The following is a 23661-nucleotide window of genomic DNA, read 5'->3' as shown; positions in this document are numbered from 1 at the left end:
CAAACACCAGTAAGAGTGAAGCAGAGTAAGAGAAATGTGAAAAGGAAAGTTATGGAAATATTTATATTAAAAACTTGATATAAAAACAGTGAAGCAGAGTAAGAGAAATGTGAAAAGGAAAGTTATGGAAATATTTATATTAAAAACTTGATATAAAAACATCGTATACAAGCTCAAAATCCCATGGAATTCTTTAAGTGCTCAGTGTTTTATTTTTATTAATGGCCCCAGGGGCCAGGGTAAACACCATCACTTCTGTGTCATAGCAGACTGAGGCTCAAGGGGCTCTAGAGAGTTGTCCAGATATTCCCAGTAAACCACACTGAGACCTACTGTGCAGACCCTCCTCCCCCTAGGGACTGACCTGGATCAGGGGCTCTTGAGCAGCTCTATTTCTTTCTGACACACCTGGTGGCATAGCAGTCTGGTGGTAACAGGGAGAGCTACAGGTGCCTGGCTCTAGGATGTTCCCCACAGGTACAGCTATATAGGAATGAATACCTCAGCTCTTCACAATTCCCAATGGATCAGGGATAGGGCCACTCCTAATCCCACTGTACATTGGGTTTTTGAAACAGGCCCTGGATAGGGGCTTTTGCCTGCGGGTCCTTACAGTGGCCCGAAATCCAGGAATTAAACCTAGGGACCCTGGACAAAGACTTGGGAAATCTGATTAGTGACCTCTACATCACCCCCTAGGCAGGCTTTGGGACTCAAAGGAAAACCCAGCCCATACTGATCCAATCTTGTCCCCCATCTGCTCCAACCCACCAACCCCAATGGTGATAAAAAAGGAAAATAGGTAGCCACTAAAAAGCAAGGCTTTAATGCATTCCCCAATGACTGGACTTAATGTGATGGAGAGGGGAGCCTGGGTAGCTCAGTCAGTTGAGCGTCTGCCGTCGGCTTAGGTCATGATCCTAGGGTCCTGGGATTGAGCTCTGGGCTGGGGTCCCTGTTCATCAAGGAAGCTGCTTCTCCCTCTCCCTCTCCCTCTGCCCTTTCCCCCACCGCTCGCTCACTCTCTCCCCAAATAAAATCTTTTTTAAAAGAATGTGACAAAGAATATGTTAACAATGCAGAAAAAATTTGAAAGCGTACAGCTGTCCATTCCATTGTGAGTAGCGCATGCACGCAGAAACACACTTGTTTCATTGTTGTATCTGTTAAAGGAAAATAGCTAAAGCTCAAAGAATAGGAAAAAGGTACATGCATTTTACCAAAGGTGTAGACAGTAAATAAGCATTGGAAAAAATGATTGTGAATCCTTACAGAAATGTAATTAAAACAAAATAACATAACACTAAAAACTTATTAAAAGGCCTAAAATTAAATAATTAGCCAAACCAAATGTTCAGAATGTGGATGAACTGGAACTCCTACACTGCTGGGAAAAGGCAAACGATACAATCAAAAAGTAAAACATTTACCTACTCTATGACCCAGACATTATACACTAAGTTACTGACAAAACATCAAAGAAACATACATTCACATAAAGAACACAGATGTTTACACTAGCTTTACCTTCAATAGTCAGAATCTAGAAATAAACCAAATCCTCAAACACAGATAAATGGATAAACTGGTATATCCAAAAATATTACTCAGCAAAAAAACAAAAAACAAAAAACCCACTACTCATATATCACTGATGAATCTCAAAGTAATTTTCAATAAAAACAAAAAATCAAAACAGTATCAATACCAAACATAAATTTAAAAAATTCAAAACTATCCATCTATTGTAAAAGCAAGTAAATCAGTAGTTACCTGGAGAAGTAGGAGGGGCAGGGGAGATTATAAAAGAACAGGAGGTAAACATGTGACAGATAAAGTTATTAACAGGACTATGATGATGGTTTCAGAAGTTCATAACTATGTCAAAATTTACCAAATCACACGGTAAATACATGCAGGCTAGAAAATATAAACTATGCCTTACTTAACAAAGCTTTAAAAATGGCTCAAAATGTCTATGTCCCACTCTTTTTGGGAAATTGGTTTGGCCACCCCACACCGATTCCATCCCTCTTTCTCATGCCTATGGGGTATTACCTTAGTGGCAGCAAATGTGGAGAACAACAGAGTATTTCCATACAAGTCAACAGGAATGCTTCCTGGGTCACAAGTGTCATATTCCAGGAATATAGATTACCCTTTATCTTTTTTTCCCCTGACTCAGTGGTAGTGGCTTTGAAGCAGACATCACAGAGAGGAAACCACAGAACCTTTGGATTATTTTAGTTTTTATTTTTTTCTCTAACAATAACTATACCTAACACAAGATAATCATACCTGGAGGTCCTGAGATTTGTGTACACACTAACCTTGCAAAATCACTGTTACAGAAACGTGTCCGGATCCATTTTTAGAAGAGGCATATTCCATCTAGTTGGCTGCGGTCTCCTCTACTTCCTATTAAGCAGTGTTTCTGTAGCAATTATGGTTTCCCCTGCCCCCTGTGATCTTACAACCAGTGACCCTAGCCCAATTAGGCTGTGGACATCAGGGCACATGGCTGTTTGTAAAGCTAGGGAAGATAACTCAACAGTGCTGACATCCCCTGTGATGTCTCCTTTGAGTAAGGAGAAAAAATTTATGCTGCTTTCAGAAGCACCTGAGGGTCTCACACTTGCCTCCTCCTTGAGTCATCTTTTTTTTTTTTTTTTAAGATTTTATTTTTTCATGAGACAGAGAGACAGAGACATAGGCAGAGGGAGAAGCAGGCTCCAAGCAGGGAGCCCCATGTGGGACTCGATCTCAGGACTCCAGGACCACACTGTAAGCCAAAGGCAAACACTCAACTGCTGAGCCACCCAGGCGTCCCAATCACTGAGACTCCTAAAACACGAAGCATCTAGGATTTCAAATGAAAACCAGAAAGCCCTGCAGTTTTTCAGAGGCTGTGGGGCAGCAATGCACATTTGATCAACACTGGCAAGCTATTTTCTGCCATCCTCCTCTCCCTCCTCAAGCACAATTTGAGACTCCTAAAAAGCTCACCCAGTACTGCTTGTTGAGCCCAGATCCATTTATAAACTACCCCAAACAGTAAGCAGAACATCCAAAATTAAGACTTAAAAAGTAAGGCCTTGAACATCACATAAGCCAAAGCAATGTGCAGTAGTTACTGTTTCACTGGGAAGCTGGAAAAACATCGCGTCACAGGAGACCAACATGTCCCTGAAAAAAGGTAGTCATTCTCTGTAAGCTGCCAGCCAAACTCATTTTCTCTGGGTCATCACTGATTCAGGTCCATGCCTAAGGTAGTTAAGGAGACAGGAAAGCTGATCCCTCAGGGCTCAGGTTACTTCTAATTTGTTCTAAATCATGGGAGAACAAAGGTCAGCTTCCCTGAATACATTGTAGTGGTGACTGATGCACACTTTGTAGACCTCCGAAGTGGGAGAGGTGAAAAGGCTTTGGCTACAAAATCTAGCAGTGAGCTAAATCTGGAAAAGAGCCCTGGACGGTTTAGAAAGTGCAACATATTTACACAAGTTTATTACAGAACTAAAACTTACAAGGAATATACCACTGCATGTTTAGCTGAGTTTTAGTTCAGAGAGATGGCTCCTCAGAGTTCCCTCCAGTGTTGTTATAGTGAATAGGAAATTGCACATTCCCTGCACACCTAAGGCTTCTCTCTAGTGTGAACTCTCTGATGTTGAGAGAGTGTAGATTTTCTTGTAAAAAATTTCCCACATTCACCACACTCATAAGGCCTTTCTCCAGTGTGACCTCTCCGGTGCTGACTGAATTGTGAACTATCCCTGAAGGATTTTCCACATTCACTGCACTCATAAGGCCTTTCTCCAGTGTGAACTCTCTGATGATAACGTAGTTTGGAGCTAGAGATAAAAGATTTCCCACATTCACTACACCCATAAGGCCTATCTCCTGCATGAACTCTCTGATGATAACGGAGAGTGGAACTGGAGGTAAAAGACTTCCCACATTCACTGCATTCATAAGGCCTTTTACCTGCATGAACTCTCTGATGATAAGAAAGGGTAGCGCTACTGGTAAAAGATTTCCCACATTCACTGCACACATAAGGTCTTTCTCCTGTGTGAACTCTCTGGTGTCGAATCAGTATTGAGCTATTGGTAAAAGATTTCCCACATTCACTACACTGATAAGGCTTTTCTCCCTTATGAACTCTATGATGATAACCAAGGCCAGAGATAGATGTAAAAGATTTCCCACAAGCACTACACTCATAAGATCGTTCACTATTATGAATTCTCTGGTGTATTGACAGAGAAGATTTTTGGCTAAAAGTCTTCCCACATTCACTGCACTCGTAAGGTCTTTCACCCGTGTGAGTTCTCTGGTGTTTATTGAATTGTGATCTATCTTTAAAGGATTTCCCACATTCAGTGCACTCATAAGGCCTTTCTCCACTGTGAACTCTGTGATGATAACGAAGGCTGGCACTAAAGGTAAAAGATTTCCCACATTCACTGCATTTGTAAGGCCTTTCTCCTGTGTGAACTCTCTGATGATAACGGAGAGTAGAACTGGAGGTAAAGGATTTCCCACACTCACTGCATTCATAAGGCCTTTTACCTTCATGAACTCTCTGATGGTAACAAAGTGTGGAGCTGCAGGTAAAAGATTTCCCACATTCACTGCACACATATGGTTTTTCTCCTGTGTGAACTCTCTGGTGTTGAATAAGTGTCCACCTATTATTAAAAGATTTCCCACATTCACTACACTTGTAAGGCCTTTCTCCTGTGTGAACTCTCTGATGTAAAATGAGGTTATTTCTTCGGATAAAGGATTTCCCACATTCATTACACTCATAAGGCCTTTCTCCAGAATGAACTCTATGATGATAATGCAGGTCAGACCTAGAAATGAAAGATTTCCCACATTCACTGCACTCATAAGGCCTTTCTCCAGTATGAACTCTCTGGTGATAACGGAGGGCAGAACTAGTGGTAAAAGATCTCCCACATTCATTACACTCATAAGGTCTTTCTCCAAGATGACCTCGATGATGATACTGGAGAGTAGAGCTACAAGTAAAAGACTTCCCACATTTACTGCACACATAAGGCTTTTCTCCTGTGTGAATTCTTCGGTGTCGAATGAGTGTCCACCTATTGTTAAAAGATTTCCCACATTCACTACATTCATAAGGTCTTTCTCCAGTGTGAACTCTGTGGTGATAACGCAGGCTGGAGCTAAAGGTAAAAGATTTCCCACATTCACTACACTCATAAGGTCTTTCACCTGAGTGAACTCTTAGATGTATAATGAGGTTATTTCTTCGAGTAAAGGATTTGCCACATTCACTACACTCATAAGGCCTTTCTCCAGTGTGAACTCTGTGATGATAACGGAGAGCAGTACGAGTGATAAAAGATTTCCCACATTCACTGCACTCATAAGGCCTTTCTCCAGAATGAACTCTCTGATGATAACGGAGGTCAGACCTAGAGATAAAAGATTTCCCACATTCACTGCACTCATAAGGCCTTTCTCCTGTGTGAGATCTCTGATGATAACTGAGGGCAGAGACAGAGGTAAAAGATTTTGCACAGTCATTACACTTATAAGGCCTCTCTCCAGTTTGAACTCTACATGGAATCAACACTGAGCTATGGCTAAAAGACTCTGCACATTCACTGCACACATTTTCTCCATTATGCCATCTCTGGGGATGAATGAGGACAGATTTGTGGCAAAAGGACTTCCCACATTTGCTACACTTGTATTGCCTGGACCCAGTGTGAGTCTTTCCATGTTGACTGAGGGTTGAGCTTTGCCGAAGGGATTTTTCACATTCACCAAACTCATGATGTCTTTTTCCAGTATGGAATCTCTGGTGTATAGCAAATGAAGACTTGTACCTGAATGTTTTCCCACATTCACTGCATACAAAACAGTGGTCCTGAACAAGTGTGTGTTTTGGACCAAAGTCCTTCTTGCATTCTCCCCAGGTGTAATGACTTTTTCTGCTTTGTAAAGTTCCCCTGCACTGTGTGATTGTGTTTGGCTTCTCCCCAGCATGAGTGGCCTCTTGCTGCAGATGCCCTGAGCCAGGCAAGAAGTCCTTCTCAACCTCTCCACAGGTAAAGGGCTTTCCTGAATCAAAGATTCCGCAACTCTTCACAAAAGAGGCCCTGTCCACACTGTTTCTCAACAGTTTCTCTCCCACATGCTCCTCCTGCTGCTGTTGAAACTTTATGCTGAAATAAAATCTTTTTGTACATGCCCCGCACCTCAACAGTTTCTGGCTGTTTTCTTTTCCTTGGTGCTCAGCCAAGTGGAAAATGTCTCTCAAGACTGGACCACACATCTCACAGGGGTGGGTCTTCCGGAAAGTCAGAGCTGCCCTGGGCGTTCTGTCCTGTGACACACCTACAGAAATGCTCTGTTCACAAGGTGCCTCCACATCCTCTGCTCCACAGCAGCAACCTGAACGCAAAGATACACTGGTGAGATACGTGATCATAGCGAGGGGATGAGCACATGACATATATACATCCATCTCATTTAGGCATGAGTCTATGGCATACTTTTCCAGACACCGTAGTTGGAATTCAGTTGTAGGGGCAGCCACTGTGCATTACTTGACCCCAAAGGTCACAGAATGGTGACCTCACCAGGGGAAGGATACAAAGACAGGGTATGAGACAAGAAAAAGAGGCAAGGATTACAACTGATTTCCCTGTCAACAGTCTTTGGCAGGACCTTTGCTACTGCTGATGTGAGGCTGGGTAAAAGCATGCATCCAAGCCCATTAAAATCTAACTGCCAACAGATTAGCTACTGTTCAGTGTCAATTTAGGGATACATGAACATCTCATGGCCAATGCTGGAGTACACAGAAAGAACAGTGGGAGAAATGGGTACAATGTGGGGTCCAGAGAAGTGGAGATTATCCCTGTGCTGGAAGTCAGGGGATTGGCAAAATGTCAAAATGGAGAAGAAAAGGTAGCAATGAAGTGTGGCCACTTGAAATGGCATGAAAGTGTGGGTGAATAAAGACAGGTTCACCATGGGGGATCTGGTATGACCTGAACACTCTTTCCAGTCATTGACCAGGACCACATTGCTCTGAGTCTACTTTGCCATGTCTGGAGTCCTGTCCATCCTGTGATACATAAAAGATTCTTCCCTGGGCAGCCCTGGTGGCTCAGAGGTTTAGTGCCACCTTCAGCCCTGGAGACCCAGGATCAAGTCCCACGTCAGGCTCCCTGCATGGAGCCTGCTTCTCCCCCTGCCTGTGTGTCTGTTTCTCTGTGTGTGTGTGTCTCATGAATAAATAAATAAAATCTTAAAAAAAAAAAAAGACAATAAGTGGGGTAATGGTAGGAATAACCCCCACAATTTGTTTGTAAAAAAAAAAAAGATTCTTCCCTATAAGCCTTGGACAACTACATGGGACATGGACAATACAAGTCCTAAGGGAAAAACAGGACAAATGAATAGCTAGCCCCGCCCCAGGGCTATTCAGCACAAAAGAGCAAGGTAAGTAATGTCAGCATAACAGCCTTTGCCCTTGGAAGGTTTAAGTGGCCAATTAAGGGCAGCCCGGGTGGCTCAGTGACTTAGCGCCACCTTCAGTCCTAGGTGTGGTCCTGGAGACCTGGGATTGAGTCCCATGTTGGGCTCCCTGCATGGAATGGGGCCTGCTTCTCCCTGTGCCTGTGTCTGTGACTCTCTCTCTCTCTCTGTCTCTCTCATGAATAAATAAATAATAAAAAAAAAATTTTTAAAAAGGGCACCTGGGTGGTGGCTCAGTTAATACCTGCCTTCAGCTCAGGTCATGATCTTGGGGTCCTGGGATTGAGCCCCACATCCAGCTCCCTCCTCAGCAGAGAGCCTGCTTATCCCTCTCCCTCTGTCATTCTCCCTGCTTATGCATGTGCTCTCTCTCTCTCAAATAAATAAATAAAATATTAAATACACAGTGACACAACAGAGCACACAATAATAATAACCACCACACAAAAAGGATCAATGGGGACACTGGCTTAGTGAAGACATATGGATATAGGCAGAAAATAAGAAGGATGGCGACTGTGTCAGCCAAAGAGCTGATGCCATTACAGTCCCCTACTATGCAGGGGACCTCAGCATCCTTTGCTGCAGAGAACCTCAATAAGTCCTGCTACAGTAGCAGAACATCACAGATTACACAGCAGAGGGGTCCAAGTGTTTATAGGCATGGACCCCATATGCCTGCTCTGCAGAAGACCCCAGCAGCTTTTGCACTAAGGTAATCAAAAGCTATCACCAGAAACCCGCCAGAGAATAATATGCTGACTTGCCCTCTCCCCCCGAAAAGGGAGCCATTTTCCATTCCAGGGGCAGAGCTGCCACTCACATCAACACTGCATATACCCTGGATGCCAGCATTGCAACTATTCCATGGATGCCTATATTTCATAACCTGACTGCATGGCTGTCACCTGAGTGCCCAGGTCGAGGCACCAGTTCCATGGCTGTTGTGGGCTAGTGAGCTCCTTAGGACCAGAGACAGAGTACCTATGCTCCAGTCACAGACTCCATCAATGCTTAGTGTACAACTGCATCTCACACAGCAAGTCATCACTGCTATAGGCTATTCAGAATCTGGGATCCTAGAACTGCTATTGCTCTAACTATTCACATTCTAGAACCCAGACCCTTACCTGATCCACTGGTGCCTGCACATCACACTCCAATGTTAAAACCACCACAAAGGGCAGCCCCGGTGGCTCAGTGGTTTAGCACTGCCTTCAGCCCAGGGCATGATCCTGGAGACCCGGGATTGAGTCCCACGTCAGGCTCCCTGCATGGAGCTTGCTTCTCCCTCTGCCTGTGTTTCTGCCTTTCTTTCTCCTCTCTGTGTATTCTAATGAATAAATAAATAAAATCTTTTAAAAATAAAAAAATAAAAAATAAATAAAACCACCACAAAGACACCCAAGAGCTGGACTTGGCATCAAAGGAACACCACAGCCAAAACACTTCCAGTGAGAGAGAGAGATCAGGAGGTTCCCAGTAACATTCTCTACTACTATGGACACACACAGCCTTGGATTCCTACAATCTTTGCTGACACTGATCTCAGGTAACAGCTGCACAGACACTAAGCCTCTTGACCATCTTATACTCAGACTTGCCACACTCCACCAAGCTGGTGCATTCACATCAACAGACAGACAAAGATTTTCCTGTTCAAAACCTTTCTGTAAAGTCTGGAAAAAGTGACTACTCCATGAAATGTACAGACATCAACGCAAGGCTACAAGAAACACAAGAATATCAAGGAAACAGGACACCTCCAAAGGAACACAGTAATTGATCAGTCACCCCAAAGAAATGCAAATCTAGGAATTGTTAAAGAATTCAAAATAACTTTTTTTAAAGATTTTATTTTATTTATTCATGACAGACACAGAAAAGAGGCAGACATAGGAAGAGGGAGAAGCAGGCTCCATGTAGGGAGCCCGATGTGGGACTTGATCCCAGGACTTCGAGATCAGGCCTTGGGCCAAAGGCAGGCACTAAACTGCTGAGCCACCCAGACGTCCCATCAAAATAATTTTTCAAGGGGGCTCAGTGAGCTATAAGAAAACACAGACAATTCAATGAAATAAGGAAAACAATTATAAACAATGCAAGATTTTCGATAGATAACTGTACTGTATACCTGCAACAAATAGAACATAGTATGTTAATTATACTGGAATTACAACTTAATAGAAAAAGTTATGGTGAAGAATACAATGAATGAAATGAAAAATGCAGGGGTGCCTGGGTGGCTCAGTCAGTTACATGTCTCTTGATTTCAGCTCAAGTCATGATCTCAGAGTTGTGAGATGGGAGCCCTATATCACCAAGCCTGCTTGATATCCTCTTTCTTAAAAAAAAAAAAAGAAAGAAAGAAAGAAAAGAAAAATGCAATAGAGAGGATCAATAGCCAGCCTGATCAATCAAAAAAAATGAATCTGAAATTAAAGATATGCCTTTTGAAATCATCCAGTCAAATTATAAAAAAGACAACTTAAAAAGGGTAAATAAAGAAAGTCTGTGTGGACTATAGGACATCAAGAAACAGAGCAATACTTGCATTATGGGGGCCTGAAGAAGGCAGATGGGCAGGGACAAAAATCTTATTTTCTCTAGCTTACTTACTTGTCCATTTCAAAGATTTTATTTATTTATTTATTTATTTATTTATTTATTCATTCATTCATTCATTCATTCATTCATTCATTCATGAGAGACAGACAGAGATGCGGGGAGGGGGGCAGAGACACAGGCAGAGAGAGAAGCAGGTCCTACGCAGGAAGCCCGATGCAGGACTCGATTCTGGGACTCCGGGATCAGGCCCTGAGCCAAAGGCAAATGCTCAACCACTGAGCCACCCAGGCGTCCCTCTCTAGCTTACTTTAATGTAAGAATACAGTACACATATAACATACAAAACATGGGCTAATTGACTCTAATTAGGAAGGCTTTGGTGAAGAAGAGGCTATTTGTAGCTAAGTTCTGGGGACTGTCAAAAGTTATACACAGATTTCTGGCTACACAGAGATTAGCACCCCTAACCCCACGTTGCTCAAAGGTCAACTATATGATAAAAGTCTAAATGTAATGACAAAGAGAATTTGACAGCCTTGAGAAAAGAAACTCATATGGGGGGCGGGGAACTCCCCTCCCCTTCATAAGGATATGAGCCGTTTTCTTCGCTGTAACACTGAATACAAGGAATAAATGGGATGATATGTTCTAAATGCTGCAACAAAGAAACCGCAAACCAAAAATCTTTACCAGTAAAGTTGTCCTTCAGAAATGAAGGAGAAAGACTTTCCCAAACAGAAGCTGAGGGAGTTCAACACCACTTGACCTACCCTACAAAAGATACTAAACACAGTTCTTCAAACTGAAATGAAAGTATGCTAATTAGTAACATGAAAATATAGAATACTCTAATAAATGCAATTGTATAATCATATTCAAAATATAGGAGTCCTTCCTTATCTAACTTTCCACGGTCTCAGTTACCATAGTCAACCATGGTCCAAAAACAAATGATCCTTCTTCATTGTAACGTATTGTCAGGAGGAATAGTAGCCTAATGCTATGTCACAAAGCCTATGTCATTCACCTCACTTCATTTCATCGTGTAGGCATTCTATCACTTCACACCGTCACAAGAAGGGTGAGTATGCTATAAAAAGATATTCTGGGGATGCCAGGGTGGCTCCGCAGCTCTGCCTTCAGCTCAGGGTGTGATCCTGGAATCCCGGGATGGGAGTCCATATCCGATTCTCTGCAGGGAGCCTGCTTCTTCCTCTGCCTGTGTCTCTGCCTCTGTGTCTCTCATGAATAAATACATAAAATCTTCAATAAATAAATATACTCTTAAAAAAAAAGCATCAGGAAGCTTAACCATTCAAATATGTGGGCATTAAACAACAAATGCCTATCCAATCAATTGGCCAAAGGAAAAATAAAAAATTAGATGTGCCTATTACTAACAATGAAATCCCTTTTTTAAAAGATTTTATTTATTTATTCATGAGAGACACAGAGAGAGACAGAGAGAAGCAGAGGCACAGGCAAAAGCTGAAGCAAGCTCCATGCAGGGAGCCCTACGTGGGACTCGATCCCGGGTCTCCAGGGTGACACCCTGGGCTGAAGACGGTGCTGAGCCGCTCACCCCTGAGCCACCCAGGCTGCCCCACAATGAGGTATCTCAATAAGAAATTAAGAAATCAATTCCATTTGCAATAGCATTAAAAAATAAAACGCTTGCAAATAAATGTAGCTAAGGAGATGCAAGATGTGTACAATGAAAACTGTAACACACCAATGAAAGAAACTGAAGACACAGATAAATGGAAAGATAGCCCATATTTCTAGACTGAAAGAATTATTATTAAAATACTTCTACTATATAAAGCAATCTAATATTCAATGCAATCTTTACCAAAATTCCAATGGTATTTTTACCAGAAACAGAGAAAGAATCCTAAAATTTGAACCACAAATGACTTCAAATAGCCAAAGAAACCTTGATTATGAAGATCAAAGTTAGAGGAATCACATTTAGAGATTTCAAACTATACTACAAAACAATAGTAATCGGGATGCCTGGGTGGCTCAGTGGCTGAGCACCTCCCTTAGGCCCAGGGCATGATCCTGGAGTCCTGGGATCAAGTCCCACAACAGGCTCCCTGCACGGAGCCTGCTTCTCCCTTTGCCTGTATCTCTGCATCTCTCTGTGTCTCTCATGAATAAATAAATTAAATCTTTAAAAAAACACAAGGGCAGCCCTGGTGGCTCAGTGGTTTAGTGCCGCGTTCAGCCCAGGGTATGATCCTGGAGACCCGGGATTGAGTCCCACGTTGGGCTCCCTGCATGGAGCCTGCTTCTCCCTCTGCCTGTGTCTCTGCCTCTCTCTCTGTGTGTCTCTCATGAATAAATAAAATCTTAAACAAAACAAAAAAAACAAAACAGTAATCAAAACTCTATGGTACTAGAATAAAAACAGACATACAGAAACATGATAAAAAGCCCAGAAATAAACCAACACATATATAATCAACTACTGACAAGGGTGCCAAAAACACACATAGGAAAAGGACAATCTCTTTAATAAATGGTGCTGAGAAAACTGGATATGCATATGCCAAAAAGAGAAAAAAAAAAAGAAAATGGGACCCTACCTTACACCACTCACAAAAATTACCTCAAAATGGGTTAAAGGCTTCAATGTAGACATGAAAATGAAAATGTAAAACTTCTTGGGGGGAAAAAAGGTCCCTTGAAACTGGTCTTAACAATGAGTCTTCTGACAGGAAACAAAACACACAGGCAACAAAGGCAAAAATAAACAAGTCAAGCTACATCAAACTAAAAATCTTCTGCACAGCAAAGGAAATAATCAACAAAATATAATGGGAGAAAATATTTGCAAATGCTTTACCTTATAATGGTTAATATCCAAAATATATAGGTGCTCATACAAATCAGTAACAATGAAACAATCAGATTAAAATATTGGCAAAGAGGGATGCCTGGGTGGCTCAGTGGTTGAGCGTCTGCCTTTCGCCCAGGGTGTGATCCTGGAGTCCAGGGATCGAGTCCCACATCGGGCTCCCTGGATGGAGCCTGCTTCTCCCTCTGCCTGTGTCTCTCTGCCTCTCTCTGTATGTCTCTCATGAATAAATAATTAAAATCTTAAAAAATATATATTGGCAAAGATCATAAATAGACATTTTATCAAAAAAAATCTACAAATGGCCAACAGGTATGTGAAAAAATGTTCTTCCCCACTAATCAACAGGAAAATGCAAACCAAAACCACAATGTATCACTCGACACTTGGTAAGATGGCTACCTTCAAAAAGAGCAGAGATAGGTGTTAGTGAGGGTGAAGGTTGAAGGAACCCTTGTATACTGAGGTTGGCATGTTTAAAAAAAATAAAAAATAAAAAAGCCAAAATCACAGAAACAGAGAGTACAGGCATTTTTATTTATATTTTAGTTTTATGGTATTTTGGTTTATGATGCTTCACAGATACTGTGTTTCTAACATAGTGAAGGTCTATGGCAATGCTGCAAGGAGCAAGTCTATTGGTGCCATTTTTCCAATGGCACTTGCTCACTTCATGTCTGTATCACATTTTGATAATTTTTGTAATATTTCAAATGTTTCCGTTAGAACTGTATTTGTTATGATGATTTGTGATCAGAGACCTTTGTTACCATTTAATTGTTCTGGAGCGCCACAAACTGTGCCCATATGACATTTAACATAATCAATAAATGATAAAAGTTGTGTCTCTTCTCATTGTTCCATGACCAGTCATTCCTCTATCTCTTTCTCTTGGGCCACTCTATTCCCTGAGTCACAACAGTATTAAAATTATGGCAATTAATAACCCTACAATAGTTTCCAGGTGTTCAAGTTAGAGTCACATCTTTCAGTTTAAATCAAAAGACAGAAATGATTAAGCTTGGTGAGGAAGGGATGTTGAAAGCCAAGATAGGCCAAAAGCTAGCTAGGCCTCTTGAGCCCAACAGCTAGCCAAGTAGCCAAGCTGTGAACACACACACACAAAAACCCTCAAAAAGTCTTTGAAGAGAATTAAAAGTGCTACTTCAGTGAACACACAAATGTTAAGAAAGCAAACAGCCTTACTACTGATATAAAGTTTTAGTAGTCTGGATAGAAGATCAAAGTGGCCACAACATTCCCTTAGGCCAAAACCTAATCCAGAGCAAGGCCCTAACTCTCTTCAATTCTAGGAATGCTGAGAGGGGTGAGTTGGCAGAAGACAAGTTGAAAGCAGAGGGTGCTTCATGAGGTTGAAGGAAAGAAACCATCTCCCTATCATCAAAGTACAAGGTGAAGCAGCTAGTGCTGATGCAGAAGCTGCAGCAAGTGATCCAGAAGATCTAGCTAAGATCATTCATGAAGGTGGCTATGCTAAACAATACAGTTTCAATGCAGACAAAACAGCCTTCTATTGGAAGATGTCATCTAGCACTTTCATAGCTAGAGATGTCAATCAAGCCTGGCTTCAAAGGACAGGTGGACTCTCATTAGGGACCAGTGCTCATTTATTACTCTGAAAATCCTAGGATCCTTAAGAATTATGCTAAATCTATCCTGCCTGAGCTATCAATGGAAAAACGAAGCCTGGATGACAGCACCCTGTTTATTGGTGCTGGTTTATTGAATATTTTAAGCATATTGTTGAGACGTACTGCTCAGAAAAAAATGTTTCAAAAATTACTGGTCATTGACAAAGCACCTGGTCACCCAAGAGCTCTGATGAAGATGTACAATGACATTAACGTTGTTTTTGCTAAGATTTTTATTTATTTACTTGAGAGAGCAAGAGCAAGAGAGAGTGTGCATGCGTGCACGTGAAGGATAGGGAGAAGCAGACTCCTGTTGAGCAGGGAGCCCAATGCAGGGCCCAATCCTATGGTCCTGGGATCATGACCTGAGTCAAAGGCAGATGCTTAAGTGACTGAGCCACCCAGGCACGCTGACATTAATGTTTTCATGCCTGCTAACATAACATCTATTCTGTAGCCCAAGTAATTTCGACATTCTTTCTTTTCTTTTTCAAAGATTTGTTTGGGAGAGAGAGAAAAAGAGAGAGTGAGTGTGTTCCTGTGTGCAAGGGGTAGAGGACAGACCCTGAACTGAGCACAGAGCCTGACATGGGACTTGATCTCATGACCCTGAGATCATGACCTGAGCTGAAATTAAGAGTCAGACACTGAAAAAACTGCACCACTCAGGCACCCCAACACTCCAAAGTGTTATTATTTAAGAAATACAATTTGTTGGGGTGCCTAGGTGTCTCAATTAGTTAAGTATCTGCTTTTAGCTCAGGTCATGATCTCAGGGTCCTGGGATGGAGCCCCATACCGGACTCCCTGCTCAGCATGGAGTCTGCTTAAGACTACCTCATTCTCCCTCTACTCCCCTACCCCTCGCATGCAACTGTGCATGCACTCTCTTTCTCTCTCTCTCTCAAATAGGAAGGGAGGAAGACAATTTGTAAGGCCAGGGCTGCCAGAGTGAGTTTTCTGATGGATCTGGGCAAAGTAAGTAGGAACCTTCTGGAAAGGATTCAACATTCTAGCTGCATTCATGGGTGCCAGAAGTCAAAGTATCAACAGGAGTCTGGAAGAAGTTCATGTCAAACCTCATGGATGATTTTGAAGGGTTCATGACTTCCATGGAGAAAGTAACTGCAGATGTGGTAGAAATGGCAAGAGAACTAGAACTAGAAGTGGAACCTGGGGGCACCTGGGTGGTTCAGTCAGTTAAGCATCCAACTCTTGATTTTGGCTCAGGTCACAATGTCAGGGTCCTGAGATTGAGCCCTGCATTCAGCATGGAGTCTACTTATCCCTCTCCTTCTCTTTCTTCTCCTGTTCTCTCATTCTCAAATAAGTAAAATCTAAAAAAAAAGTGGAGTCTGAAGATGATTGAATGCAAGCTCATGATAAAACCTGAATGGATGAGAAATTACTTCATATGGATGAGCAAAGAAAGTTGTTTATTCAGATGGAACCTAAAATTCAAACATGTTTTAAAAAATACTATATTTAACTATACTGGAGTTAATTTTTTTTTTTTTAATTCGAAAAAAAGGACAGCCTGGGTGGCTCAGTGGTTTAGCACTGCCTTTGGCCCAGGGCCTGATCCTGGAGACCCAGGATCGAGTCCCATGTAGGGCTCCCTGCATGGAGCCTGCTTCTCCCTCTGCTGTGTCTCTGCCCTTCTCTCTCTGTGTCTCAAATAGATATAGAGATAGATAGATAGGTAGATAGAATCTTAATAAAATAAAATTCGGAAAAAAAAAAAAAAAAGAGATGGAATCTACTCCTGGTGAAAATGCTGCGAAGACTGTGGAAATGACAGTGATAATTTAGAATATTATATAAACTTAGTTGATAAAGCAGCAATAGGGTTTGAGAGGATTGACTGCAATTCTGAAAGGTCTACTATGGGTAAAATGCTATAAAACAGCATCACGTGCTAGAGAGAAATCATTTACAAAAGAAGAGTCAATGCACCAAGCGTCATTGTTGTCTTATTTTCTTAAAGAAAAAAAAAAAAGATTTTATTTATTCATTCATGAGAAACACACAGAGAGAGAGAGAGAGGCAGAGATAGGCAGAGAGAGAAGCAGGCTCCGTGCAGGGAGCCGGATGTAGGACTCGATCCTGGGTCTCTAGGATCATGCTCTGGGCCAAAGGCAGGCGCCAAACCACTGAGCCACCCAGGCGTCTCCACTGTCTTTTTTTTTTTTTTTTTTTTTTTTTAAGATTTTATTTATTCATTCATGAGAGACACAGAAAAAGAGAGGCACAGACATAGGCAGAGGGAGAAGCAGGCTCCATGCAGGGAGCCTGACATGGGACTCGATCCCAGGACTCCAGGATCACACCCTGGGCTGAAAGCAGCACTAAACCGCTGAGCCACCTGGGCTGCCCTCCACTGTGTTATTTTAAGAAATTGCCACAGCCGCCCCAACCTTGCAAGCTACCACTCTGACCAGTCAGCAGCTATCAGTATCAAGGCAAGACCCTTCACCACCAAAAAGAAACCTGCTAGAATTTCAGATGGTAGCATTTTTTAGGACTAAAATATTTTTAAGTGTACTTTTTTTTTTTTTTTTTTAGACATAATGCTAGGCTATAGTGTAGGCTATAGTGTAACAGGGCACCATGTGGCTCAGTCAGTTAGGAGTCCAACTCTTGATTTCAGCTCAGGTCATGATCTCAGGGTCCTGATATCAAGCCCTGTGTCAGGCTCTGTGCTGTGTGTGGAGCCTGCTTAAGATGCTCCCTCTGCCCCTCCCTGTCTGCTTGAGGTTTCTCTAAAATCAAACAAAAAAAAGACTATATGTAATAAACCTAACTTTTATATGTACTGGGATAACAAAAATCTCATTTGACTTGATTTATTGTGATGTTTGCTATATTGTGGTGGACTGGAACCAAACCTACAGTATCTCCAAGGTATGCCTATAAAATGCCAGGAGCTAAGGTGTGGGGGAAATGTACCATGTTAGTCAAAAGGTACAAATGTTCAGTTATAAAACGAAAAAGATACAAAGATAAAACATACAGCATAGTGACTACAGTTAATAATATGTTGTATATGTGAAATGAGAGTAGATCTTAAGTATTTCTACAAAAAAAAAAAATAATGATAATAATAATAATAACGTAGGGACACCTGGGTAGCTCAGTGGTTAAGCGTCTGCCTTCAGCCCAGGTCGTGATCCTGGAGTCCCGGGATCGAGTCTCACATCTGGCTCCCTGCATGGAGCCTGCTTCTCTCTGCCTGTGTCTCTGCCTCTCTCTGTGTGTGTGTCTCATGAATAAACAAATAAAATCTTTTTTTTTAAATAAAATCTTTAAAAAAAATTAATAATGTAATTTTATGAGGTGGTAGATACTTAATGAACTTCCATTGTGAAAATTATATTACAAAGGATGCATATACCAAATCATCACACTGTATGTACATTTTTATTTTTTTAAATATAAAGGTTTTATATATTTACTTGAGACAGAACACAAGTGAGGGATGAAAGAGGGACAAGCAGACTCCGTGCTAAGCGTGGAGCCACACACAAGGGTCAATCCCACATCCCTGAGACCATGACCTGAGCAGAAACCAAGAGTCAGATGCTCAACTCACTGAGCTACCCAGGTGCACCTCGTACATTTTAATTATTTTATATTACTAGGCTGGAGGGAAAAAAATATGTTTAAACTATAAACCTTTAGGAGTATGTTGAAAAGTAGCCTATGGTTCAAGTTAAGTGGTGACTATGACAATGCATGCAAACCTGGCACAAGCAGACACAAGGAAATGCTGGCTAAAAGGAGAGATCAAAACCTGGGATACAGGGGAGCCTTGGCTGGCTCAGTCAGTAAAGCATCCAATTCTTTTTTTTAAGATTTTATTTATTTTTTTGAGGGAGAGCGAAGTCAAGAAAGATCAGAGAGTGAGAGGGAGCAGACTTGCCATTGAGCAGAGGAGCCAGATGTGGTACTCGACCCCAGAAACCTGAGATCATGACCTGAGCCGAAGGCAGATACTTAACTGACTGGGCCACCCAAGTGCCCCTGAGCATGCAATTCTTCATCTGATGGTTGTGAGTTTAAGCCCCAAGGGTGTAGAGCTTACTTTAAAAACAAACAAACCAACCAATCCTGGGATACAGAAGTGACATGGATCTGTACACAGTGACCCAAACAAAAAAGAGAATAAGCATGACAGAATCCATTAAGCTCACTAAAAATCTACTAACCCTGAATCCTTTCCTAAGAGGGCTCAGTATACCAGGTATTGAGGCTGCAGGGGAGAGAAGAGGGCAGTGCAAATAAACCAGCCCTATCAACACAGCAACTACCCAGAAAGCTGAGAAGCAGGCAGTGTTCATGGTCCACATATGAGAGACACTGAGAAAAGGTGAGTGGGGAGGGAAAAGAAACAGTTCAGGCCACTGGGGAGGGTGAGGGCCTTACCCAGTGAGGATATAAGTGCAAAGTTCTCCAGCATCACATCATGGTACAGGAATCTCTGAGCCTCATCAAGGAGCCTCCACTCCTCCCAGGAAAAGTACACAGCAATGTCCTCAAAGGTCACACTATCCTGTTATGATGGACAGATGAAACCATGAACATTCTCTGAGATCCCACAATCCATCTCACCACACATCTATCCCATGCTCATCCTCCTTCAAAGCTCCCCACTTCAGAAATGCCAGGAGTAGGTGCACCTGACGCCCACCCTATCTTCAGGTTCTCTTTATTCACTGTGTTCTGCCCTCAACATCAGGCAGGGGGAACAGAGATATCATCCAAATTCGTCCTGGCCTGTAGGGTCTCCTCTACATCATCAATTCTCCCAGAGTCTCTACTTTGAGATTCCCAAGATACAATGAAATGTGGACTCCTGTTTTACCCTTCAGCCTCTAACACCCTGAGGCCTTTAGCTCCCACTTCCTCTTGTTGTGCACATTGTTCTGTAAACTGTACCTCTCTCACATCTTTAGTTCTCACAGCTGCACTCCCATAGCTCCACTCTGGGCAAAGCCCTGATTGCTGCTTAAGGGCTTCTCTGTACCGGATCCTTGCTTCAATACTAGACACCTAGAGGCACATACAGATTACAAATGCCCGTGACCCACTTCCACTTCTGTGGACTTGCTGTCCCCTCAGCAGTCACAACTCCCCCACCTTCCATTCAATTTTTCCTAAAACCCCAGTCCTTAGAGTTTCCCCTGGCATCATGACTCTCACAAATGACTACATTGACCCCAGATCTTATCTACCAGCAAGACTAAATACCCCAGACCCCATCAAAGCTCACCACAATATTCCAGTGAAACTATAGTAATGAATAAAAGGAGGAGCCTGGCCTCAGTGTCATCTTGTCTCAATTATTCCCATGCCTCCATAGCCATCTCATGCCCACTCATCCCATGGAAGCCTTGATCATTTGTCAAACCATTCTCTCTCCCACATGGTTACCATGATCACCTTTCTCCTTCACCTGCATTTGTGTGCTCAGCAAGACAATCACTCCTCATCATGCATCTTCCTCTGAAGCTAAGGCATTGTCATGATGACCTGCATTTCCAAATATAAATGTAATCCACAGCTCTGCCCTGGTCCACACAATAATCATCACTTTTGGATATCTTTATCCAAAACCACCTCCCCAGATCTCCAGACCTGTGAATCCAGCTACTTATTTGCTGTCTTCACTCACTGTTCTCTGAAACATCTCAGACTCTTACCAGAACCAAACAAAACTCTTCTTAGTCCCAAAGAAAATTAACCTACAATCAATCCATCGCAGTTGGATGGGTCAGCAGTTGAGCCTCTACCTTTGGCCCAGGGCATGATCCTGGAGTCCCAGGATCAAATCCCGCATCGGGCTCCCTGCATGGAGCCTGCTTCTCTCTCTGCCTCTCATGAATAAATAAATTAAATCTCAAAAAAAAAAAAAAAAAGTTTCCCAGTTGATGGAACTTCCATCCCTTTAGCTGCTAGAACCAAAACCCCTGCGGTATTCCTGGTCTCCTCCCTCCCTCTCAACTATAACATCAAAAAATCTACCACTCTTTAAAAAATGGACACAGAGTCCAACTTTTCACCCACCTCTACAGGGACCACTCTCGTCCATCAACACTCCTCTGGATTATAGCAGCTGCCTCCTCCCTTACCCTCAAGATCTGTTATCTCAAGCATTTGCATACTCTGGTGTTTATTTGTGGGATAATTTCTCATATCTGTTTATATTAGCTGACAGCAACAGGAACACCTGCCTGGAACCCTTGGCCTGCACTCAAGACCCTGGGCTTGGGGTATCCTCAGGGTCCCCAAACCCAGCAACTGGAAAACTACCAAGGGAAGAGCCTTAAGACACCACAATCCCAGACACCATACTGGCGATGTCCAGACCAGTAAGGGACAGAGGCAACCTCCCCATACTTTTGTAGGTTTTCTAAGTGCTTTCACAACCTTCAGAATTTGAGGTTTAGGTAAGGAAACCAGGGCTGGGTTCCACGAGATCAGGCTTCCTCCGCATCCCGCCCAGGCCTGGAACCCAGTGACCTCAGGCTAACTAACCCCTGTGCCTCAATCCTCAGTGCTCCTCATACAAGCTCTGCGACCTCCAACAACTCCACTCCCGCTGCTTCCTTGTTTCACCACCCCCATTCAACCTGTTTTCCCTCAAGCAGCTTTTGGAAAGTTGTTAAGACCCTCACCCAGACTGTCCCTCTTTTTTTCACGAGTTCCAGGGTCCTCGGAACAGAGATACCACACCTCCGCCCGCCAGGCCCCGCGTGACGCCGCCTCACGCTCTCTGTTCCGCAAACGCAGAGTCCTCCCGCCTCAGCCCCCCACCGCCACCCCGCAGCTTCTCTACCAACCGGCCCCTCCCCTGGAGCCCGCTCCCGCACGCCAGTGCACCGGCGCTCACATACGGGCCCCCCCGCCCACCACTGCCTCCCTGTCCGGGACACCGGGGCCTGGGCCGCAGGGACGCGAGCAGGCGCCCCGCGCTCGGGCCTTGAAGGTCTGGGGGAGAGGGGTGAGGGAGGGAAAGGGAGGGGCGAAGGGGGGAGAGAGAGGGGAGAAGGGAAGGAGGGGGAGGAGGAGGGAAGGCGAGGCAACGAGCGTTTACCTGCGCCGGGGCCCTGGGCACGGCCGCAGCCATCGGACTCGGGGTGCGGGGCGAACACCGGGGCCGACGGTCCCTGTCCTGGCCCACGTGCGGGGCAGCCCGGGCGGCGTAGCCAGCCGCGGACCCGCCTCTCTGCCGGGGGGGACAACTCCAGCGCCTTGACAGTTCCGTCACTTCGGTCCCGCCCTGGCACGCCCGAGAGCAGCAAAATGGCCGCCACAAGGAGGAGGCCGGAAGTCCCACCCCTAGGGGAGGTATTCCCGCGGAAATGATTCCATTGGCTCAATTCCGCGCACGATCTTCTGGGTAATGTAGTTGGCGGCTTTCTAGTGGCCCCTGCAAGAGCGTTTCTCTATTCTGACCAATCAGAGCATTGGCCATGCGACTCCTCAAGGGATGATGGAACCTAAAGGTTGGGCGGGATGCAGAGAAGAGGATTTGCTCCTTGTGAACTGCAGTGAAAAGGCGTTAATTTCATACTCTGTAAAGGTCAGCATGCTCCAGAGGGTAATATTGTTTTTGAGGTACTCCGAGATCCACTGATCTAAATGATCATATTCCGTAGAGTCACTCAGACAAAATAGTCCACGCATAGCTGAAGGCATTTTCTTAATCCTCTTGAAATGCATGTAGCCTGATGAGTTTGTCAGTTTTGTGAGTTCTAATATGATTGACTAAGGGCAAGGGAAAAAACTTTATGCAGGGCTATGACTCAGAATAAAGAAAGTTGTTAGGCCGCCCTCATACAGGTGAACAAGCAGGATCTCTGCCTCTGGTTCCCAAAGAAAATGTGTCACTTGATTGTGGGTCAGTGATTGTGTCTTGCCCATTTTTTTATATAATATGTCTTACTCAGTACTCCAAGATACACTCAATTCTATTGAGCACACTGACATCTATCTCAAATGGAGATCAGCCTTAATGCTATTTTAGTTTGGGTCAGTGGCTACAACTTTCACAGTTGCAGAATGTCTGAACCTCCAGACAAAGGGGCAACTGAACCCCATGTTCTCATGTCCTTGCCTGTAAGTGATTAGAGGCATCACGTATCAGTGATTGCCGGTACAGTTCTGCATAGAGAATTAAGATTATTTTAGAAGAACAGTTTTGAAATGGAAATTTCAGAAAATTAGTAATAATGTTTATACTGTTTAAAGATAGTGTCAGAAAAAAAAAAAAAAAAAGATAGTGTCAGAAATACCTCTGGGGAAATATAAAGGGATACTGAAGAAAGTTAAGTGTTAAAACACTTTTCCCCACTATGGTCTGTAAATTGAAACAAGTCTATATATAAGTGTCTGCATAAATTTCAAATCAGAAGTGGTTTTCCACCCTAAGCTCCAAAATCATGAACATTCTGTGAAAGGATTTCAATTTCAAATGGAACTGGAAGATATGAAATGGAGAATCTCACGTACACACTCTGAGAATGGAACTTAAGAACTGAGACTAGGGGCACCTGAGTGGCTCAGTTGGTTGAGCATCTGCCTTCAGCTCAGGTCATGATCTTGGGGTCCTGGGATCTAGTCTCATATCAGGCTTCCTGTTCAGCGGCAAGTCTGATTTCCTCTCTTCCTCTCCCTCCGTGATCTCTCTCAGTCAAAAAAATAAAATCTTTTTTAAAACAAATATTGTTTATCTTTTTTAAAGATTTTATTTATTTATTCATGAGAAACAGAGAGACAGATGTAGAGACACAGGCAGAGGGAGAAGCAGGCTCCATGCAGGGAGCCCTACGTGGGACGCGATCCCAGGTCTCCAGGATCACGCCCTGGGCCAAAGGCGGCACTAAACCGCTGAGCTACCCAGGAAAAAAACGACTGAGACTCGTTTCCTTTAAGTGTTCAATTTACAGAAGACTTATCACCTGACCAATGAACATCCTCCAAGAATGTTTTCCATCCTGAAGACAATTAACTTACTGCTTGAACTCTGGCTGGACTCTGTCTTTGTAC

At 43.2% G+C, this 23661-nt stretch overlaps 1 protein-coding gene across 2 annotated transcripts; it reads right to left on the bottom strand.

The window, feature by feature from the left end:
- Positions 1–1195: 1195 nt before the first annotated feature.
- Positions 1196–21937, bottom strand: LOC102152013 (zinc finger protein 850-like). Of its 2 annotated transcripts, XM_038527460.1 has the most exons (3): positions 21707–21937; positions 19036–19162; positions 1196–6435 (listed from the first exon to the last, which is right to left on the bottom strand). In XM_038527460.1, exons 1-3 carry the CDS (start codon positions 21737–21739, stop codon positions 3638–3640), a joined length of 2958 nt encoding a protein of 985 aa, XP_038383388.1. In that variant the 5' UTR covers positions 21740–21937; the 3' UTR covers positions 1196–3637. The 2 variants fall into 2 exon arrangements, with proteins under 2 accessions (XP_038383388.1, XP_038383389.1); XM_038527461.1 differs by lacking the exon at positions 19036–19162.
- Positions 21938–23661: the final 1724 nt, after the last annotated feature.

This window comes from Canis lupus, chromosome 1, assembly GCF_011100685.1.
Source record: "Canis lupus familiaris isolate Mischka breed German Shepherd chromosome 1, alternate assembly UU_Cfam_GSD_1.0, whole genome shotgun sequence".
Classification (NCBI taxonomy): domain Eukaryota; kingdom Metazoa; phylum Chordata; class Mammalia; order Carnivora; family Canidae; genus Canis; species Canis lupus.
Note: the sequence above shows the minus strand (reverse complement) of the source record. Positions and strands in the feature narration are given on the sequence as shown.

Bases quoted from the DNA above. Each gene is read 5' to 3' on its own strand.
- LOC102152013 (XM_038527460.1), bottom strand. From the start codon at position 21,739: ATGGCTGCGGCCGTGCCCAGGGCCCCGGCGCAG. The intron at 19,163-21,706 runs GTAAACGCTCGT...CCATCATAACAG, and splicing joins TGCCCAGGGCCCCGGCGCAG to GATAGTGTGACCTTTGAGGA. The intron at 6,436-19,035 runs GTAAGGCCCTCA...CTTTGCGTTCAG, and splicing joins TGCACTTATATCCTCACTGG to GTTGCTGCTGTGGAGCAGAG.